Below are 21,948 nucleotides of genomic sequence, written 5' to 3' on the forward strand. Positions count from 1 at the left end.
AACACCACATAGCCAGTGCAGCAAGGTCCCAGGCACTGCCCTTCTATCCACAGTGGGAGCCAGCTTACCAAACGCCGCAGGCTTCAACACGTGCCCACTCAGCACCCGGCTCTGGGACCACAAGCCGTGCTGGCTCCATCCGGAGGAAGCTGCAGCCCTCAGGTGAGCCTGCCCCCACCCAAACCCCCACTGTCTTCCCTGGGCAGACAGTGCTACATCCATCCCAGAGGAGAATCCCAAGGCTCCCTGATGGAACAGCCACTGCCCCCTTAAACTGAGCCTGCTGATAGGAGGCCAGGAGATGGTTTGGAGGCTGGGCTGGCTGGGTTCGGGGAAGCAGCACACCTTCCCAGCATAAACCCAGCAGCCCTGGTCCAGGGACAGAGAGAGGAAGCTGTCCAGGGTGGGGTCCTGGCCCCAGGTAAGCTCTGCAGTGAGACCCCTGTCACTTTGATTTCAGTCTGAAGGCTGGGGCTGCACGGTCTCCAGGTGAGTGTGGGGCCAGCGGCCCAGGGCCTGCTGACTGCCCCCTGCCCACCCGCCTGGCCCGGGGCATAGGGATGTGCTGGGAGATCGGCTGCTCGGGGCTGGCTCTGTCCCCGCTGCCTGCTTGTCTGTGTGCTTTGCTGGGCTCTGTCCTACACTCGCAGTCCTACCATGGGCCCTGCAGCTGACAGCCCTGTCTTCCCCCGCCCAACAGGGAAGTCAAGGCCCGTGCCTGTGTGATGGACATAGTCACCCTGCTGTGCCAGGGGCCTGAAGCTGCTGCACTGCAAGGGATTCCTGTACCACGTTCAGAAGGAAGCAGCATCTTGGCTTGGGCAGACGGCGTGAGCTGCAAGGGCAGGCCCGGGCCCATGAGGGGAGGGTGGGCCTCTGGCCGTCATGTACATAATGTTCCTGGGTGTGTGGGAGCCCCACCACCCAAGTTGTATTTATGGCCAGGGACCCCACTGCTCCCATCTGCCTGGCAGCAGGCATGGTCCTGGCTCACTGGCCTCCCGAGGCCCACCCTCCCCGAAATCCTATTTAAGAACTTTTGGAAGCTTAGCTGTTTTTACTTCTTAAAATAAAAGCCTTTTTACACAAGTGTGGTCAGGGAGTGCTGGGCTGGCAAGCCTTGTTCACCCCTCCCCACAGGCAGGTGGGGGCCCTGCCCCATCCTAACCCTCAATTACCTTTAGGAGGTGCCCATAGCAGCTGTCGGAGCCATCCTGCAGCGTCAACTCCGCGTACTAGGTGGGAGACTATTGCCCACTGCTGGGCTCCATGTTCCTCCTGGTGTCCCCAGGACTATGATGGCCAGCGCAGCCCTTCCCAGACCCAGGGAGACATGCACAGGGCTGAGGGGGAAGCTGTACAGAGCTGCCCTCAGTGGACAGGGCAGCTGTTCCTGAAGGCATCTGGGGTGGGGGTGGAAGGGTAGACATGGCTGGGAGGCTGGGGACAGCTGGAGCATGGCTGAGACAGGGTGAGACCTTGCCCTTTCTCCCAGCCATGGAGGGCAGGTCTGTCCCTCTACTGCCTCCTGCTGGCCACACAGCCTGCACACCTCTCCAGGGCTTGGAGTGGTTCTGGTCTTGGAAGCAGCCAGGGCTGGCAGTGCTGGGAGAGCCTTGTGCCCCTTCCCAGAAGGAGAGCAGGGAAGAGTTACAAATTTAATAAAATTCACCTTATGAATTACAGTAGCAGCCCTGGGGCTCAGTTCACTGCCCTAAGCGGGCAAAAGTCAGGCAAAGCTGGGCAGCCGTTGCTGGAGTCCATCATCTTGTGTTCCAGGCTGCAGAGGTTTCTGTGGAGCCAGCACTGCCTTCTCCAGGACAGTTCAGGGCCAGGCGGGGGCTTGTGGGCCGGTGTACACACAGGGAGCAGGCGTCGACGTTGAGGTTGAGGCCAGGCCTAAGGCCTGCCCCCACCTGCTGGGATGCTCAGTCTAAACTGGCCATCAGCAGGTGTAGCTCTCGGAAGGCACTGCCATGGCGGCCACTCAGGCCTGACTTGCTCTTGACGAGGCCGCTGATGCTCTTGAGCTGCTTATAGCACAGCCGGCACTTGTGCAGCCTACGGATGGCAGGGCAGCCCTGAGGACATCAGCCAGCCAGCCGACCTGGCCCAGGGGTCACCCAGGTTCTGCCCACCCCCACCCACAGTGCCTGACCCTCACCTCTCCTCCCGGCTGATGTCAACACCCACAGAGGGTGGCGCTGCCAAGATGTCTGTGATGAGGGGCAGAAACCGCTGCAGGATCAGCTTTAGGGAGGTGCAGCCCGTCTGCACATAGCTTCAGGGGCAGGGGCATAGAGTCATGGAGAGAGAAGCTGAGAAGAGGGCACAGCCAGCAGACAGACAGACACACAGGCCCGTCTGCACTATGCCCGGCGCTACCCTATGTGTATGGAGGAAGAAGGGGGCGGCAGGGACACTCCATAGCCAATCCCTGGGGCCCCTTGGGGACCCTCGTGCCCCTCCCGCCCACAGGCGTGGCTCCCCAATTGCACCTCTCATATTTGCTCTGTAGAAGCTTCTCGACTTGTGGCAGGACAGTGGTGCACAGATCCAGTTTCCACAGGGAGCTGGGGAGAGGCGCGAGCTGTTAGCCCGGCCCAGCTCCTGTGGGCCCACTCCCCTGCTACAGCCACTTACGCTTTCTGGTTGATGATGTTCAGCAGGTCCACTACCACCGAGAGGTCATTGATGGCCACGGCCGAGTCCACCGAGGTCTGCGCAGACAAGAAGCTTGGTCAGGGGTGGACCTCTGCACACATGTGTGTGGGTGTGGGGTGATGGAGGGGGTCTGCCATGGGTGCTGACAGGGATGCACCTCAAATGATAAGCTAAGGCCAGGCTGGGGAGTGGCTGCAGCTTGGGATGACAGTAATGGAAGAATTAAGAGTCCATCACAGCTCTGCCACTGGGGCTAGCCAGACTCCTACTCAGCCCCTCCCTGTGCAGCTTCTGGAGTTGACTCAAGGGCCAGGCACTTGCCTTGATGTCACTTGTGGTCCACACGGCACGCACAGTGTCCAGGTTCTTATGACGGCTGGTGAGCACCACACACATAGTGTCGTGCCCTTTGCGGATCTGCGACATGGCATCCTCGTCCACCAGCTCCGCCTGCTGCGGGATCTTCACAGCCTGTGGCGGATGGGCCCAGATGCTGGAGTTGGGGCGGTGGCAGGGCTCAGCCCCAACCCGGGGGGCCCTACCCCACTCACAGGCAGGAAGTCGGAGGCCTTGAGCCCGATGGGCTCGTTCCGGGTAGCAGGGATGACGGCGGGCTCACCCTTGGGTGCAGATGTGGAGGTGACGGCCGGGGGCCGGGGTGGGGCCTCAAGCTGGAGGAGCAGAAAGCTCAGTAGGTGGTCACCTCAAGGGCCCCTCTCTGCCTCCCTCAGCCAGGAGCCCAGCCCTGCAGCGCCCACACTGCGCCCCACCCTCCGCTTCAGACGTACATTTGGCATTGGGAACGGCACATCCATGGCTGGGCTGGGCTTTGCTGCCTCCTTCACTGTGGGCGTATCTGAGAAGGACAGGGCAGAATGGCCAGGCCAGGGCAGAAGGGGCCGTGAGTGGGGACAGAACTCAGGTGGGTAATGGGAATGCAGTGGGAGCCCAGGGAGGGCAGAGGCTGGGCCTGTCCCTCCCCTCTCCTTGGGGGCCTAGACTCAGGAGCCCTCACTGGGCACATAGGATATGGCGTAGGGGACGCAGCGTGAGCGTATGATGGTGAGGAGGTGGAGGAGAGGGGCTCTGAGGAAGCCCAGCTTCAGGAGGAGGGTGGGAGAGATGCCCACCCCACCCTCTCCAGCATGGGGCCTGAAGGCCCAGCCAGGGCCCTTGGGGAGCTCCCTGCCAGGGCTCACCCAACTCCTGCTGCTGACTTCCAGGCACTGCCCTCCTGCTTCTTGCTGTTTTGTCTCTCTCTCCTAACCTCTCCCTCTCATCCCCACCCCAAATCCACTGGCAGACCCTCCCCAGCTGCAGGTGCACGGCTTGGTCACCAGAGCCACACACAGGCTGGGTACACAGTAGGTGCATTTAGAAGAGTGAGGGAAAAGACTGGGGAGAGAGAGGTTGGAGGGCACCGAGTGAGCAGGGAGGCCTGGGGGCATGAGCTCAGGGAGGACCATGGGAGGACTGGGGGAGTCCCAGCAGGTCAGGCCCTGCCCAACTCACCATCCTCTGGGGGTGCTGGGAAGGGTTCACTTCTTCGGGGTGGTGTCCGGCCTGGGGAGGCAAGGGAGGCCAAGGACTCAGCTGGGCTTGTCCAGGGCTTCTCTGTGAGCCCCAGGGCTCTATCAGCTTACAGAGGGGCGGGGGTGAGGGAGAGTGGTGGGACAGAAGGTGCTTCCCAGACACAGAGCTGCAGGCCGGGGACACTCGTCCTGCCCCTTCCCAGCTACCTGGCCCCATGGGCCTCCCCTTTGCTCAGGCTCTACTGCGGGATGCTCGTCCCATGGGGGCACATCCCAGCAAGGGCCAGGACAAGGACAGAGCTGGGAACCCAGGTGTGGGTAAGCAACCAAGGGAGGGGGCATGGACAGGATATTCAGCCACCCCCAGAAGCAGGGGCCCGGGTCTCACTGATGCTGTTCTTGGGCTGGAAGATCTCATTGTAGTCCTCAGCGTTCTGGATCTCAGCCCGGGACTCACGCTCGTCCCGGTCCTCCTCACTGCTGGGACTGCGCCGTTCACTCTCTGAGTTCTGCTTCACCCTGTGAGTGTAGGACCGCGTACCAAGGGAGCCGGGGCCCTGGTGAGGCCAGGGTAGGCGCCCCCCACCCCACCCCAAGTCTTTCCTGTGATCCTCCTATACACCTCCCTGACCCATGCCCTTCACTACAGTCCCCCACCCCAACCCACCTCTGAGGCTTGCTACAGGTTGTGCTGGGCCGCTCATAGATGCGCCGGAGCGGGACACTGGGGTTGGGTGGCTGCTGTGCCAGGGGCCGGCTGTCCTGCACGGGATCCTGGGGTACCGTGCCCGTCCTGGTAACCCGGGTCAGGTCCACCACGTAAGAGGAGACATTGCTGTGGGAGATGGCCACACCTATCTGCAGGAAGCAGGAAGCAGCAAGGCTAAGGCTGAGGGCCAGGGTCAAGGTCCCGGCCAAGCAGGGTGGGAGCAGGCAGGCAGAGCCTGAGGCAAAGGTGGGCAGTAGGTGCTGTGGCCCTCTCACCAGTTGGTCGTTGCAGATGGCTAAGTCAGCCACCTTGCCCCAGTTGACGAGGACCATGTCAAAGCAGCGCTCGGGCTCCCAGCCATAGACACGCAGTGAGTCCTGGCAGCCGCTGTACAGGCAACAGCCATCGGGGTTGAAGAGGACGCTCCTGGGCCAGCAGAGAGGTGGTTGTGGGTCAGGGGGCACCCAGCCTGAGCCCCCACCCTGCCTCAAGAAACCTGGGGGAAGTCCAGCTTAGGGAGGGAGGGAGAAGCAGAGATGTGGCCAATCTACCCGTTCCTGTGTGCCGTTTTCTGGGGCCTGGGCCAGCCATCCCACCTACACATGTACCTTACTGGCCCTGGTTCTCCTTCGATGCAGCTCACCACCTGGAACTTCTCTAGATCCCAGAATCGGATTGTCCTGCAGAGGCAGCCACATTGCGTCACCCTCCACCTGCTCCTGGCTTCCACACAGGCCAGGAACCACCCCCATGACAGGGCCAGCAAGAGCAACGTCTGAGGCAGGAGCTAGCCCTGCACAAGAAGAGGGTGAATACTGTCCCAGGTTGAGGCCAAAAGCCCTGTCCCCAGGGTTAGCTATGACAGCCAGGGCCTCTCTGTACTGTGAGTCTCCTCCCCCTCCCCCCCAGGGGTCTTGGCTTCTGGCATGCTCAGGTCACCTAGGCCAGCGGACTGGACTGAGAGAAGGGACTAGGCTCTGCTCTCGACTTGGCTGGAAGCCAGCGCAGTCTCTCCTAATTGGGTGACCCTCAAAAGCCAGCAGCCACGGCAGCACGCCTGCTTCCGCTCACCTGTCAGAGCTACCGGAGGCCAGGAGGTACTCATTGGGGTGGAATTCCACTACGTTGACGGGCCCTGTGTGGCCAGGAAACTCGGACATCATCTTGCCGGCAGTCAGGTCCCAGAGCTGGGACAGAGAGGGTGCTGGGATCATGGTCTGGCCAGGCCCCTCAGTGGCCTGTGTTCCTTTCCTCCAATCCAGCCCTAGACAGGGGAAGGGCATGGGCTGTGCCAGCCCCTGCTGAATGTGGGGCAGCCTTCCCGCACCCAGATTAGGCCAGGGCCTACCTTCACCATATGGTCGTCTGCAGCCGATGCCAACCACTTCCCATCGGGGCTAAACCGGAGACACCGCACGGCCTGGCTATGCCCCTGTGGAGAAAGAGGGGCCCCGAGCTCATGACCGGGGTTATGGGGCACCCCAAAAGTTCTAGGTTACACACTCAGGTCATTTGGGAAGAGACCACATGCTGTGTCCCCTTCTTTTAACACTAAAAGCTCTAGAAACCTCTAAGAATGACACTTTTTACTGGACATGGAGCACATATGGGTGCCTAAGAACACACCACTGGTACCTACCTACTACCAAGGGAGCAGGCCCAGGTGGAAAAGTGCAGCTCAGGGAGGGATGCATGCAAAGCCAGGAGTTCGAAGGGGCTGCCCCCACCCGCCTGCCCCATGTGGTTCACATGCCCACCCCTGCCAGGGCCCAGGGCCAACTGTGCCCGACAGAGGGCACTGTCCTTACCCGGTATCGGAAGACACAGCCTTTTCTCCTGATGTCCCACAGCTGCAGGGAGACAGGGGCAGGCAGGAGAAGTCAGGCTGGTATGCTGGAACCCAGGCCAGCAGACAGGGAGCAACCACAGCACACAAGGACCCTCCAGGTCAGGGCCCCTTCCCCCACCCCCGCCAGGGGTCTGGAAGCCGTTTAGCGACACTGGACATTCCACCAGACAGAAGTGTCTGGCAAACACCTATAGGTCCCTTCCCCTGGTGGTGGCGGTGATGGGGGAGGAAGCACACTGCTACAGAAAGGGAAGAAGCCCCTGACACAGAAAGCCAACATGTGAGGGCCACCCAGTGGCAGATAGCAGTCCAGGGCAGCCCCTCACCTTGATGTTTGTGTCCTGGGAACCAGAGGCCACGAACTCGCCATAGGGATGGAAATCCAGGCTGCAGATGTTGGCTTTGTGTCCCATGAGGGTGCGAAGAACTACCAAGGGAGCAGGCAGAGAGAGTGGTATGAGTGGCACTTGAGCTGCCAGAGGGGCTGCCAGGAATCACACAGAGCCCCAGAGGACAGGCCAGGGAGGGTATTGTGGGGTGGCTGCTCAACAGCTGCTCCTGGGAATGCCTGCACCCCTCGGAGTGCCCAGGATCAAGTACTGCCTCTGCCTCTCACCCAGTTCCCTGTTAATGAACCTGAGAAGGCAGCAGATGATGGCTCAGGTGCAGACTGGGTCCCCTGGCACCCACAGGGGAGGCCTGGACTGAGTTCCGGGCTGCCAGCTCCAGCCTGCCCCAACTGTTGTGGGCATCTGGGGCGTGAATCAGTGAGTGGAGGATCTCTCCTCTGTCATTCAGATAAACAATAAAATGCTCTTTAAACAATAATAATAATAAAAGGCAGGCAGAACCACACCCCTCCATCAACTCATTCTGTTTCCTTCCTGAGCACCTGCAGTCATCTCTGCTGTCAATCAAGTCAGCAGCAGATGAAGCACGCGTTCCCCACAGCCCCTGTAGGCTCTGCCCTGAGTAAAGCCCCAGAGCCGGGCAGCTCCAGGAGCTCAGAGCCCACGGTCACCAGGGCATCTGGTCTCACCTGACAGCACAGGGCAGGGAGGAGGAGAGGCTCAAGCTGCGGGAAGAAAGCCGTTTAGTTGAAAGGAGAGAAGTCCAGGAAGGCTTTATAGAATAAGTACCATTGGAGCAAGCAGCTCAAGTGGAGGATCAGGGATGCCATGTTGGGCACATGGGGTGGTGGGCAAAGACTCTTCATGAAGGAGCATGTCTCGGTGCACCTGTCTGGATCCTCTGGGTTGATCTAGTCTGAGGGATCCTGAGGATGGCCTTGGGGACAAGCTGTGGCAGCCTGGGACAAAGCTTCCATCCTTTAGGCTTGCATAGGCAGCTCCGTGGCCAGGCCTGGCCCTGCCCAGAGGCAAGCCTTGCTCTGTCTTGGGGTGTTCGCTGGTACCAAATAACTGCATCTCCTGCATCTCGCTCTCTGAGAGATTTATAGCTGCCCTGTGGGGAAGGCAGCTGATCAGCCCAAGAGTGGCAGCCAGGGGACAGAGGGCACAGTCCTCATGTTCATGGGCCTCAGCCTGCAGTTGTACCTGGGCCAGGGGAGCATGACTGTACCAAAGCTGCTGGAACAGGGCCAGCCAGGGCCAGAAAAGGACAGAACAGGATGAGCTGCTGTCCTTTGTCAGTGCCTGGGGACAAAGTCTACTCATTCATTCTTGCCACTGATGAGCCCCAGAGCTGGGACCACGCCCCCTTCATATTTTCCCAGGAATCCCATGCTGCCCGCCCACTGGCCAGCTCCTGCTCCAGGCCACGCCCACCCCAGCCCACTTGCTTTCCATCTGGCCTGAGGCAGAGGCAGGCGTGGGCCGGCTTCACAGGTGCCGGCCGCCTTCCCCCGGCTGCGCAACCCTGCCCTCTGGTGGCGCTGGGGAGAGCAGGCAGGACTACATTCTTCAATCGTGACTTGTGTCCGCACTTAGCCTGTTCCAGAGAGAGCAGCAGAACGCCTCCCAAGGCCCAGACTCAGTCCCAGGGGCGTCTGGGGTCTGTCTGCCCCAGGCAAGCAGCTCTCAGTCCTCCCAGGGGAGCCAGCAGCTCCACCTCTGCCTGGATTCCCTTCCTCCCCCTCAATGCTGGGTAGCTTTTCAGAGTCACTGTGACAGCTGGGCCATCCTAAATCTGGGGCCTCAAAAGGCATCTCTGTCGCCGGCACCCACACTCTGGTAGGAGTCACCCACACTCAGGAGTTGAGGGGCAGGGAGGGGCAGGTGCCGAGGTCTTAGCTCTTGCAGCTGAAAACAAGCTGCTGCTCCCCCAAGGATCCCTAACACACGGCAGCAAGCAGTAATGAGTGTCCTGGTTTCTACCTCCACTGTAGAAGACCTCACCAAGGTGGGTGCCTGCCCCAGGCCTCATTCGCTCCCCTGTCATACACAGGGACCATTGTCAACCCAGCTCCAGGCTCCAATCGGCCAGAAGCCAACCAGGTTCTGTGGGGACAGGGTGTGGGCCCTGTGGGGAGTTAGCCCTGGAATCAGAGGTCTTCAGGCTGCACACCCCGGGCACCAGGAGGGACTCCACTAGGGTGGAAGACCTTCTTGGTTGGGAAAGCCTGGGGCAGGGGACACAGTGCCCCTGGCTTCTCCCTCTTGTCCCATAAGCACCTGACCTCTGTCCAACAGGATTCGGGTGCAGGCCAAGGTGTCTGGGAGGCCTGAGCTGCACCTCCTCAAAGCAGGCCCATCCTGGGGTGGCTCCTCCGGCCCACCTAAGTCCAGCAGGCCCCAGGCAGTGGGCTGCATGCTGATAGCAAAGCACACAGCCCTGGGGCTCTGTGGCTCCCAGCCCGATGGGGAGCCCAGCATCCTCCAGAGCCCCAGGCTGACAGAGAGCCCCCTCTTCTCCAGCACAGCATCCCTTACCACTGGGCTTGCATACTGCACAACCACTACCTTGCACAGGGTGGGGAGTCCCTTTGGAGTCTCAGCCAGGCAGTGGGACACTTGCTCTTCTAGAAAAATCAGCCTTAGCAAAACCCACACAGGCAGGGCCAGAGGCTGCTGAAAAGCAGGGAGCAGGACCTCCCGGTGCCAACCCACATGGAATTCTGCAAACCAGGCTGGGTCAGTTGTTAATACTGAAGAAATGGCTGATTCACAGAAAGGGCCAGCTTCTCCTGAAACACACTCAGGGCGCCCCACTCCTGGAGATGGCGATATACTTCACACGGCTGAGCACCGAGAACCCGGGGTTCAAACAGTGAACCCACCGAGGACCTGGTGCAGGGACAGAAACAGACCCACCCGAGTCTCATCACTGCAGAAAGTCAGAAGATGGGGCACCCGTGGCTTGTGGGGACTGGGGGGCTAGAGGGACACAGGCAGATACAGAAAAGGGAATGGAGCAGACCCTATGTACAGGATCTGATGGTAGCCCTGGCACTTGAAAGGCTGCGGGGTGAGCCATTTCCTACTCCGCAACATCTAACAAAAGCCTGGGATGTAGAAGCAGGCCGCCTTCAGCATGGGCAGCCACTGACCCCATGCCTGCTGGAGAGCCTTTTGTGGTAAGCAGTGGGAGAATGAGCAGCCTGGGATAGAGTGGAAAGCAACCAGGATGGCAGCGCAGGAGCCGCTGGGGCACAGAAAGGCACAACTCCATGTATGGGGGGAGATGGGCGGGGGGGGGCAGCTGGGCTGCAGGCTCCCACGCTCCCAGGCCACCAGGAGCTGTGGGTCAGAGGCTCTGGGTTATGGGCCTGGCTGCTAAAAAACAAGATTGCATTCCCTTTTCTGGCCAAGGATGTGGGGATGAACTGGCTGAGAGGGAAACAGACAGAGACTTATGAATTTCAACTTGTGCGAACACTCAGCTGTGAACGGCATACATGTGGTCCTGACAGCGTGAGCCCTGGCTGTATGAACAGGGATCCTGGGAGGAGAGCTGTCCCAGGTGGCGGGGTTGGGGTTCATATGGGAGTTCAGGCCGCCTCCTGCAAGGAGGGCAGCAGTATCTACTGCCCTCAAAAAGGGTATCTACTAGTCTCAAAAAGACCAGACAGAAATTGTAACGTAATTACCATTCCAAAAGTGGAGGTGATCAACACAACAAAAGTTTAAGTAGTAGAAGTCACAGCTCCTGGCTCAGGGAGGAGGGCACAGGCTTCCTTTTCCAGAGACTAACTGTACACCTGCCAGGACTCAACTTTTTACACTAGCTAACCTCAACTTCCCCCACAGGGAAAGCTACACTCAGATGTGCAAAACACAGGCAAGCCTGAGAACTGCCTCCAGTCTTGCTGGGGCCCACAGGCCTGCAGGAAAGCTGAGTGGCAACCAGCAGGGGTTGCCCCAGGGTGAGGCAGCTTACTTTAGTTCACTTTACCACTTCATTCCTCCATGGGTCCTGCAAGGCTCCTGCTGGCATCTGATGTCCTTCTGGGTTCTGAACACACACACAAATGTACACACTGACCCATGCATACACATATACACCCATGCACACACACATAGCTGCGCACATACCTTCTATCAGGCTTTTCATTCAGACATTTCGTGGGCACCTCCTGTGTGCCAGCTACTCAAGGGGCAGCAGTGCATGTCCCTGCCAGGCTAATGGGCAGAGGTGGGTGTCACCCAATCTTGTCAGTGCTTCAGCAGCTGACCTAGTCAGAGTGGGCTTTGTGGAGGAAGCAGCACAATGACAAAGCCATGAGGGGAGCCCAGGCCCAGGCGAGCAGTGGGGGGCAAGCTTGGAGGCCTACTTTTGGCAGCTTCCAGGTCCCAGACGCGGATGGAGCCTGATTGGGAACCCGCCACGATCAGCTCCTCAGGGGTGTTGAGGCGGACGCTCTCCACTGGGGACGTGTGGCCTGTCAGGCTCTGTGGAAGAGAGAGCTGCAGCTTCAGGGAGTGCGCACTTTGCCCCAACTCACCCCTGAATTCAGAGTCTGTGGGAAAGACTGTAATGGGAGTGGCCAGCAAAGAGGGACCACTGTGGGCCACTTCCGAGCAGCCTCACTCAGCTCCCGGGGCTTGCCAGGCGACCGAAGCCCAGGCCCCCCTCTCTCCTCAGCTCCCAGCTGTGCTCTGCTCCAGACATCACTAGCAGAACAGACCCTTGCTCCTGCAAGGGGAGCAACCAGGACACAGCAGCAGCTGTGGTCTCTCTTGTTAAGACGTTATCTGTTTGAAAGAGTTACAAAGAGAGATGGCGGGGGGGGGGGGGGGGGGGAGGGACAGGGCAGGAGGAGGGAGTAAGGGCTTTCATCTACTGGTTCACTCTCCAAAAGGTTGCAGTAACTAGAGCTGGGCCAAGTTGAAGCCAGGAGCTTCTTCTAGTCTCAACGTGGGTGTAGGGGTCCAAGCACTGGGCCATATTCTGCTGCTTTTCCACACATTAGCAGGGAGCTGGATCGGAAGCAGAGCAGCGGAGACTAGAACTAGCACCTATGTGGGATGCTGGTGCTGCAGGTGGCAGCTTAAGCAGCTATGCCCTAGAACTGTGGTCTCTTTAGTGCTAAGACTAGAGTCCTGTCTCAGACTTGGCTCCCAGCTTCTGCCTGGCTCCAGCCTGCCCCTCAGCAAGGGAGCCAGGGCAGGATGAAGGCTGTGCTTGTCACAGCATACTCCTGGAGTGCCTGGCCCCTGGGGTTGCTGGCTGCAGGTACCATGCTCACACATGCCGGCAACACACACCTGTACCAGCCAGCATGATGCACGTGCCCACAGGTGAGGACACAGGTGACAGAAAGGCCCACTGGGCAGGTCCCATGTTGTGGCACAGCACGTTAAGCATCTCACAGTGGAGTGCCACTTTGCACCCTGACTGCTCTGCTTCCCATCCAGCTTCCTGCTAATGCTCCTATCAGACAGTGAGTGCTTGTGCCCCTGTCACCCAGGTGGGAGACCAGGATAGAGTTCTGAGCTTCTGGCTTCAGCCTGGCCCAGCCCATTTGGGAAGTAAACCAGTGAAAGGAAGATATTCTACCTTTCAAATAAATTATGCATGTTTAAAAAAAGAAGGAAAAGAAATGGCCCTCCCAGGAACTGATCAGGCAAGTTGTAGTCAGCTGAGCAAGTGGGGTACTACGTATGCAGCTGCAGGAATGAGTGAGGCCACTCTTCCAATAAGGAGACAAAACTACACCCATCTGCTTGTGTGTGTATAAAATAATTCTGGAAGGACACAGAAGGAACTGGGCACCACCAGGAACGGGTGCAGTGACCTGGGGAGGGAGGAATACATTTCTCCAAGGCTGAAGAGCGTTAACTGTGTACCTGAAAATAAACAGCAGCAGCCGCAGGGGTCTGGGGCAGCAGTCAAGACAGCATTTGCGCTGCCTGCATCCCAGAGCAGTGTGCAAGTCTGAGACCCAGCTCCACCTCTCCATCTGTGTTCCTGCACACCCCAGGAGGCCAGGTACTTGGGTCCCTACTACCTGCCTGACAGGCTTGTGCTTGGGCCTGGCCTCACCCTTATCACTGTGGGCATTTGGGAACTGAACCAATGAATGGAAGATATCTCTCTCTCTCTCTCTTTCAAACAAAATACAAGTAAACAAAAATTTGTAGACCCAGTAATGGAGATGAGCAGGAGCAGGAACATGGACTTCCCTTAGAGGGAGCAATGCGGCTGAGTCCCAGGGACATAGCATCTGCCAGGTGGAAGCCGGTTAAACGCCTGGGTGCGGGTCTATGGCAAGCCAGCGGACATACCAAGGTTGGCTGGGGTCTGAAGGCTGCACGTGGTGTCTAAGGAGAAGCCCCCAGGCTGGACCCCACACTACTAACTGTGCTTCTCTCAAGGGTCAGAGCAAGGATCATTCCACATCCTATATTGGGTTAGTCTTTATTAATCTATGTATTCCAAGTGTTGGGGGGAGATTTATACCTTTCAGAAAGCAAGGGAGGGGAAGTAAGGGAGGGAGGGAGGGAGGAAAGGAGGGAAGGCAGGGAACTATTTCAGCCCGATTCTAGCACCTAGTTCTGGTTCAGGCAGATCTCGGTTCCTCCCACAGGAGTGCACAAAGACCAGCAGTGATGAAGTTTCTGCTAGCCAGCGTTACCTCCCACCATCATTTTCCTACGTGTTGCCTTGGCTGAGCATCCAGAGAACGCCCATTCCCTGTGCTGGCAGGGGTGTGCAGGGAGATGGCCATGGCCCGTGCTGCAGCTGGTGAGCAGGTAAACCGATTTCTGCAGGGCAAGTTTGGCAACGGGCTTTAAAAGGCTTTTAAGCAAGTGCACACCCTGGGATTTGACACAACCATCACAGGTCTGCTTCACATGCAGGGAGATGTTTACCAGTACAAATTTGCAGGGCCAAAAAATCCAAAGACACCCTTCCTGCTGATGACAGGGCGTGGCTAAGCTAATTACAGCCTAGCACACACTGGAATACCATGAAGCCTTTAAAAATCTGCTTGTAAAACAGCATATGTTGACATAAGGAAATCACTGCAACATTGTTATTCCAAAACAACAGACTACACAAGAATAACAGTATTCTTATTCTGAGGATATGCTCTTATGTACTTATGTGTATGTGTGTTTACACACGTGTCTACATGTATATATAAGCACACCCACATGTGCACACACACATACCTAATTTCAAGCCTCTAGGAGGACACAGACCAAAATACCAACCACAGTGCTTTAGGGATAACAGAACTGTGTTTGGATACCATTATTATTTTTTCTGTTTTGCACCTTTCTTGCCTGTTTGGGCAAAGTTTTCAGCACTGAATATAGTTGTGTAAATGGGGGTAAGAGGATGCTGTTAAAGAACTAGTTCTCTAACCAGCTCTAACCCTAAATACTCTGAGGGGCGAGCTAAGGAATGAATGGGAGTGAATGCCCCCATGTGACTGACAGGTGGGCAGGGGAGGGCTTCAAATTTTCCCGTTCAACCACTGGCCTAGGGTTATCTGACCTTTATGTAAAGGCACTGAAAGTTCTCAGCCACAGCTAGGTGACTCCCATTTCTGAAAGCCAACCACTGGGTTGTCCTGGCCTTATGTGGGTGGGGCCTCCTGAGCGGCCATGTCCCCAGCACCAGCCCCCATCAGCCCGCCTCCAGCTCACCATGATGCAGTTAGGCTTGTTGATGGACCACAGGTTGACACGGCAGTCCTCCCCGCCTGTCGCCAGCAGCCGCCCAGAGGCTTTGCCCAGCACAAGTGAGGACACATTGCTGGCATGGGCCACGATCTCCTCTGCAAGGAAGGGGGGAGAGCAGCAGTCAGGGGCCTAGCAGGGCCACGGGCTCAGAACCAGAAGTTCAGACTCCACCTATGCACAGTAAGACTGGGAGCCTGGGCAGGTGTGGGCCCAAGACAGATATGGCTGTTCTCAGCTTGGACCATTCCTCTTATCACTATAACTTTCACTGCACATCAACCGGCAACACTGATGCAATCGTTAAAATTAACTTGCTAGTTTTAGATCATTCTTTCAACAATATTCATGAAATTACAAGTTTGACCTGCTCTTGCTATTTTGCCACAATGTAAAAACAGCAGAAACATTCATTAAAGTAAACAACATTGACACATCCATCTGGAAACACAGACTGTCTTGGGGAACACACTTCAGGAACAATTCAACAGACTGGTGCTGTGGCTCAGTGTGTGAAGTTGCCTCCTGTGGTTACACTGGTATCCCATGTGGGCACCAATTCATGACTGGCCTGCCCTATTCCCAATCTTGCTCCCTGCAAAGGACCTAGAAAAGCACCAGAGGAAGGTCCTTGAGTCCCTCCTGTCACCCACACAGGAGACCTAGACGCAGTTCCAGGCTCCAAGGTTCAGCCTGGCCCCGCCTGGGCCTCTGTGACCATCTGAGGAGTAAACCAGCAGATGGAAGATCTGTCTCTGTAACTCTGCCTTACACACACACATAGGGAGACACACACATATAGGTAAAGAAAAACTGAACAATTCAAGTCACCTTGGGACATGCTGCTTGGGACACCAGGGGAGCTGACATGGGGTATCAGTTCTGGTCTGGATGTTGCAGACACTGCATGGCCTTAGATAAGTCACTTGACTTCCCTGAGGTGGGTCCCTCGTCTGAGGGAGAGGGGCAGCAATGGTGCCTGTCCCCTAGGATTGTTAAGAGACCTTGTTGAGGGGGCTTTGGCAGGTGCTCTGTGGTTCCAGGCTGGCCAAAGCATGGGCTACACCAGGTAGGGCAGAGGGTAGCAGAGTGAGTAGATGGAGTGGGGCCAAGCTGACCAGACTGAACAGGAGATAAAGGCTGTGGGCAGCCCGAAGGGAGGAGAGGGGATGTGGCCTGGACTGGTGGGCAGCATCAGGGACCACAGATATAGCAACCCCAGGGGGCCCTGTCAGTGCCCCAACAGGAGGACAACACAGACAAGCAGCCAAGAGGTGACCCAGGCTCCAGGGGCCCCTGGCTGACTCCCTGTGCTGGAGCTGCAGACCAGGAGGTGGGGAAGACGGGCCCAGAAAACTGGCTGGTGAGGCAGCCTGACTCAAAGGAGCTATGCCAGCATTGGGGACCAAGTCCCAGGCCCAGCCTCACACAGATCGCCCACCTTGGGACCAGGCTAGGCAGCACTCAGCCCAACAAGGACAGGTATACCCTGCGCAGTCCAAATGTGAGGCAGGTGTTGGAGACCCAAGGGAGTTGGGGCCCTCTTCAGTTCTCATCTCTCCTTGGGGGACATATGTCTGGCAGACTCTGACCCAAGATGCTCATCTGTTTAAGAGCTCTAACCCCACTCAGAATGCAGGCAAAGCCGTTTCTCTGAAGACAGCCCTGCAGGTACTGTCCTCTACCCACCACCTGCTCAGAGACCTTGGGCTCTCACTCCTGCCAGGGAAAGTTCCACCTGGGCCGCACCACACTTGGGACTACAGACCTGGAGATGGCCATTAAGTCCCAGCATCAGCACATCCCAGGCATCTTCTGGGACTAGTGCTTGAGAGCCTGGTTCATCAGATAGCTGGCTCCCGATCCAGGGCACAGAATGGAAGGATTGTAGACTTTGGGATAAAAATAACCGACAGGCTGGATCTTTCTTTCTTTTTTTTTTTTTTTTTTTTTCATCTTAAAGATTTGTTTATTTACTTGGAAGGTAGAGTTACAGAGACAGAGAGATCTTCCATCTGCTGGTTCACTCCTTTATTTTTTTTTAATTAATTTTTAATAATCTTACTTAGTTGATTAGGGAACAAAGTGTCAAGGGCTACAGGGTGAAAGTGGGTAATACCATTGTTTCCACCTCAATATCATTTTACCCTGTATCTGGGGTCAGGGAAAAAAACAAAGGGAAAAGCCCCACCCAACCTCCCACCCATCCCAGATCCCCAATGGGAGGTGCGCTCTGAGGGTCCTGCTCATACAGGCTGGATCTTTCCAGAAGGGCCCAGATTTATTCCCCTCTAAGCAACCTAACTAGGAACTGACTGGAGCCCATGGGGGGATATGGGAGCTGGGGCTGTGGGGGACCCCAGCAAAGAGGGACACGGGGCAATGGCCGAAAAGCAATGCTCTGAGGGCTAGCTTGGGAGGACAGTAGCCACCCATGACCCAGCCTGGGTACATCATTTGCATGCATGTAGCAGGTAAGCCAGGTGCCAGGTGCTGTGCATGAATCTACAGCTACCCCCAGCTCTGGACCAAAGCTGGGCTCACTTTGCTTTCTGGTCTGTGGTGCCAAGGGCTTGGAGGCTAGATGAAAGGCACAAGGAACTGGGCATAACAGCCCCCATGCTGGCCAGGCAGCTTCTGCTCCTCACCAGCCCCGAGCCACAATGAGCCAGAGGCCGCATGGGTCCAGGATCTGTGCATGGGCCACGACCTTAGAGACCACAGTGCACAAGAAGCTGCTGGTAAGGCCTGCTACTGCCTGACTGCATACCTCCTGCATGAACACTCTCATGGCTCGGCCTCACCTCCAGAATGAAGCCATGGTCTCAGAAGGGCTGGAAGCTCAGGGACACGGCCCCAGAGGAATCCACCACCCTCCAGGGATGCCTTGTTCTCCCGCTGCAGAGTCACACGCACCCGTGGCCTATAATTGGCCTGCTCCCTGCCTGAGGCCTGCTGCACTTGCTACTTCTGGAGCCTCTGGCAATCCTGGCCCCGCCCAGCCGCATCATTCTGGGCAGCTAATGGCAAGCCCAGGCTCCACAGCCTGGAATTAGAGAAGGAGCCATGGACTGGGGAGGTGATTCCTGCCTGTGGCTTCCCAGGCTCTGAACCCTTCCCCAGACAGTGACCTCGTCAGTTCTGTCCTCCTTTGCCTCCCCAGCACCTGTTTCTATGCTTGGAAATCCTGATTGTGGAAAGGACTGAGGCATAAGCCTAGCTACGCAACACCACTCAGTCCAAAGTGTACCATAACAGGGAGCTCTCACATCCAGAAGCTCTGGAGAATGATTAAGGAAATCGAGGCCCAGCAAAGGGCCTGGCCTAGGGTAGCAGCATTTATACAAGAAGTAAAACCTTACACCAACTCCCCAGGACAGCCCAGGGACAGTGCAGAGCAGGGGTGCCCAGGTGGAGCACATCAAAACCTGTGCCAACCAGGAACTACAGCTAGGGTGGGCCCACAGAGATTCCAACGAGTAGAGCATTCTTGAGACACCATCTGGGGACCCTCCAGGCCCAAGAAGACAGAAATTATATTCACAAAAGGATGAAGATGGCGACTGCCTTGGGCAATCTCACTGGCTTACAAGCCCATGGTAGAGTTTTCCAGAAGGTGCATGATACAAGACGACACCAGCAGTAGTGGCACGTTGGACCACAAGCATTCCTGAGTTCTAACACACCTCTGTATTCACGTCTACTGATTAGGAGGCAAAATGAAAGCATGTGGGGGTTCCCAGCAACTTTTTAAGTATAAAGGGGACTTGGGATCAAACAGCCTAGCACTACCAGCACAGGGCAGGAGTCCACTGCCCCTCAGCCTGCCTGCCTTCTCCCACCCCTAGACCCAGGCGCTTCCTTCTGGGGGAAGGAGTCTGACATTTTAAACAATGAAAACACCTAGGAGTCCTCCTCACTCCATCCCACCTGTCTGCCAACTGGAAATCAGTGCTGAGCATTTTCTCCTGGTCCTGGCCCCACTGGAACGCGTAGCCACTCCAGAATACAAGCGCGAGGATCTCAGAGCGGTCACGCCATCCAGCCGGTGTTACCAAGCTAACAAGTGACTGACATCTTGGTCTATCTTACAAGACCCGAGAGCCTGTCCCCCGACCCTAGCCCACTCTGGGCCCAAGAGCCAGAGACGAAGATACAGGTCCAAACCACCCAGTAACATGCAGCTCACAAGATAAACAGAGGCTGTGGGAGTGGAGGGGAGAGGATAAGAAAATGGAAAAATTACTCACGCAACTTCCAGGCAGTCTTGGTAACCACTGGGGTGGCCATCATTCAAGGGCCGGCACGCCTGAAGCTCCGCCCACAAAGGAACCGCTTTCCTCTTGGGGTGGGGGGTGGATCCCCCCCAGATCCACCAATTAAGTTGGCAGGAAGTTCCCACACATCCAGGCAGAAGGAATGCTGCGTCTTCTGGGGACCTGGGCTGTTTAAATCTTCCACGGCAGCCAGCAGCCTGTGCACATTTGCCGGGACCTGGGAGCATGTATGGAGCGTCAGACTGGAGCCATTTCAGCTCAGCAGCGGCCTACGGTACACACACAACGGAAGCATCTTGTTAGGAGACACCTGAGAACGGCCATGGGCTGAGCTGCTCCAGTGGGGGCACCTGAGCTAGGAAGACACAGGACCCAGGCAGAAAGGGAGGTCCTGCCAGGAGATAGGATGAAGGAAATATAGCAGGCTATGGCAGCTGCAGTGAGGCAGGGAGGAGCACGTGTCTGCAATTCACACAGATTTCTAGCAGGTATTGCTTCTGCCCACCCTCGGGGACACAGGGTGGAGCTAGAGGTCCGATTCAGAAACTGGGGGGGAAGGCACCCCAGAGACAGCCATCCAAGTCCTCGCTTGGGAGAATTTCAAGGGAGGGCCTGAGAGTCCAGACACCTGCCTCCCGCCTCCAGCTCCCAGCAGAACTTCCCCACCCTCCGCAGTCGCCTGTGATGCCCAAGGACAGTGCAAGGGAAATGGGCTTCCATCCAACTCCAGAAGGCCACTTCCCGGGGATTCTACCCCTTTCTGGCACCCTTGTCTTCCTTCCCATGAACCGTCTCCCCCTGCGCTCCCGGTCTCCTGGGACCCCCTCGCTTCTGCCCCTCTCTAGACTCCTGCACTCCCAGTGGTGCACATTCTGGCTCCCAAACTCCCCAAGATGACCTCCATCTCGCTAGAACCCCTTTCTTTCCCCATTCATTCACGCTCCGGTGTCTCGCGTCCCACTACCCACCCTCCAGCAGGCCCCCGAGCCAGCTCTGCTTCCGGCCTCCCAGGTTTTCCCCCTCCGGCCTCCACTCTGGTCCCACTGGTCCAGAGGCAACGGGCTGGTCCGTCAGCCCCGACTGACCCTCCCACCCCTTTCAGCTGCAGGGGGCACTGGCTCTAGTTTCCCCCTGCCGGCCCCGCCTCGCTCGGCCCAGTTCAGCACCCATCCCTTTGGCCTCCTCGCCCCCCTGCCCACCTCACCTGCAGCTGCGGCTCCGGAGGCCGAGGCTCCGCTCCAGGCGCGACCCCCACTTGCTTCCATCCCCTGCTCTGATTGGCGGCTGCTTGACAACCGACCCTCACAACAAAACCTCCGGTGTAGAGCCCCGCCCACCTCATCTGCCACACCAATCAGCCGCCGTCGACGCTCCACCTCCTGCCAGAATTGACCAATGCAAGTAGGCGCTTCTGCCGCTTTTCCTGAATACCCGCCCTCTTTCCCCCTGAATCTGACTACTCCTGAGGAAGGAGCGTTCAAGAGCCGCCCCTCGGCCTCTAATGAATTAATGTGCGCTGCCATTTTTCTTGGTACTGCCTCCGCCTAGAGCTTTTCCCCGTTCCTCCTCTTCCTCGAATCAGTTTGCATTTAAAATTTTGAGAAACGCCCTGCAGTGGTGGCTGTGCCAATCGCTTTAGCAGTCGTCTTGGATTACCCAATCATCGCTCACATTATTGAGCGAAAAATTTCTTGAGAGCCAATGGGAAGGGAAATCCGAATGCCTCTTGAAGCCGCAGATTCCATCTTGGATTGGGGCGAAGCGAAAATATGGCCTTAGTCAGCGTTTTGCCTAGGTGTTTTCTCCTCTGTCCAGGGGGCGGTTCCTTGAGGACTTTCCCCTTTTGTGTATATTGGCACTGGTTTAAGCGCTCCCCAAGAGAGGCCAAGAGGGCAACCGTAAGTCAGGTGCGGAGCTCCAGGCAGGTCCCCACAGCCCAGCCTCAGCGAATGAATGAGTGGGCGTGTGGTGGCTGCTTCCTGATACCCAGGATTCCAGGAAGGCCGACACCTTAGCTGGATGGGTTCGGGGAAAAGCTGTCAGTGGCCACGCAAGGGATTCGCTTCCTGTCCCCCCGCAGATCGAAAGTCTCTGAGGGCAAGATTTTGCCTGTTACAACAGCAGTTTCATTTTCTGGGTCCTGTGCCTGCAGGCAGAGCTTCAAACCTCCCGGGTTATTCTCTCTTGTTTCAGGACAGAATGATTGGGCTCAGTTAAGGCTCACAACCCCAAGGAGCAGGAATTCAATGAGGCCCAGGTGAAGGTGCCTGAAGAAAACAACACCAGCTGCCAAAATCCATGGCCCAGGAAACGGCGCCTTGGAGGGATTCCGTGCTCTCCTGCATCTATCCCCTGCCCTCACAGGAAGCAATGTGACCTCAGATCTGGGGATGTTTCTGGAAAGAAAGCCTGGAGAGGCATCTTTCTAGACATGCTGAAGAGTCTCATCAGATGGGGGTGTCCAACCTGCATTTCCTCTTCAACTTTGTATTATGAAAACATTCGTGGATGGGCCTGACACAATGGCTCAGTTGGCTAATCCTTCCCCTTCAAGAGCTGGGATCCCATATGGGCACTGGTTTGTGTTCCGGCTGCTGCATTTCCCATCCACCTCCCTGCTTTTGGCCTGGGAAAGTAGTGGAGGATGCCCAATGCCTTGGGACACTGCACTCTCCTGGGAAAAGCTCCTGGCTACAAATCAGCTCAGCTCCAGCCATTGCAATCACTTGGGGAGTGAGCCAACAGACACAAGACTTATCCCTTTCTGTGGCTCTATTTTTCCAGTAAAAATAAATCTTAAAACTTTCACAGGAAATTTGAGTGGATA

General features: G+C 57.1%; 2 protein-coding genes across 6 annotated transcripts in view; one reads left to right on the forward strand and one right to left on the reverse strand.

Moving 5' to 3' along the window:
* Positions 1-1,089, forward strand: part of KIFC3 (kinesin family member C3) — a 28,436-nt gene extending 27,347 nt beyond the window's left edge. For 4 of the 5 annotated variants that reach the window (XM_036492704.2, XM_004583895.2, XM_058674102.1 and 1 more), the window contains 2 exons: positions 54-162; positions 701-1,089. In XM_036492704.2, the coding sequence (XP_036348597.1) occupies positions 54-162; positions 701-726 (135 nt within the window). In that variant the 3' untranslated portion in view covers positions 727-1,089. Of the gene's footprint in view, positions 1-53; positions 163-460; positions 490-700 lie in introns of all 5 variants that reach the window. The other variant, XM_036492703.2, reaches the window with a different exon arrangement.
* A 555-nt stretch (positions 1,090-1,644) lies between these two features.
* Positions 1,645-20,452, reverse strand: KATNB1 (katanin regulatory subunit B1). Its single transcript, XM_004583891.3, has 20 exons — positions 20,326-20,452; positions 19,095-19,390; positions 14,812-14,942; positions 11,487-11,604; positions 7,081-7,181; positions 6,714-6,755; positions 6,254-6,337; positions 5,977-6,092; positions 5,514-5,585; positions 5,181-5,331; positions 4,864-5,054; positions 4,585-4,715; positions 4,177-4,227; positions 3,453-3,520; positions 3,216-3,335; positions 2,986-3,135; positions 2,644-2,720; positions 2,499-2,573; positions 2,165-2,281; positions 1,645-2,061 (listed from the first exon to the last, which is right to left on the reverse strand). The coding sequence occupies exons 2-20, from the start codon at positions 19,135-19,137 to the stop codon at positions 1,929-1,931; spliced, it is 1,971 nt and encodes a 656-aa protein (XP_004583948.2). The 5' UTR covers positions 19,138-19,390; positions 20,326-20,452; the 3' UTR covers positions 1,645-1,928.
* Positions 20,453-21,948: the final 1,496 nt, after the last annotated feature.

The sequence above is a fragment of the Ochotona princeps genome, chromosome 16 (genome assembly GCF_030435755.1).
Source record: "Ochotona princeps isolate mOchPri1 chromosome 16, mOchPri1.hap1, whole genome shotgun sequence".
NCBI classification, from domain to species: domain Eukaryota; kingdom Metazoa; phylum Chordata; class Mammalia; order Lagomorpha; family Ochotonidae; genus Ochotona; species Ochotona princeps.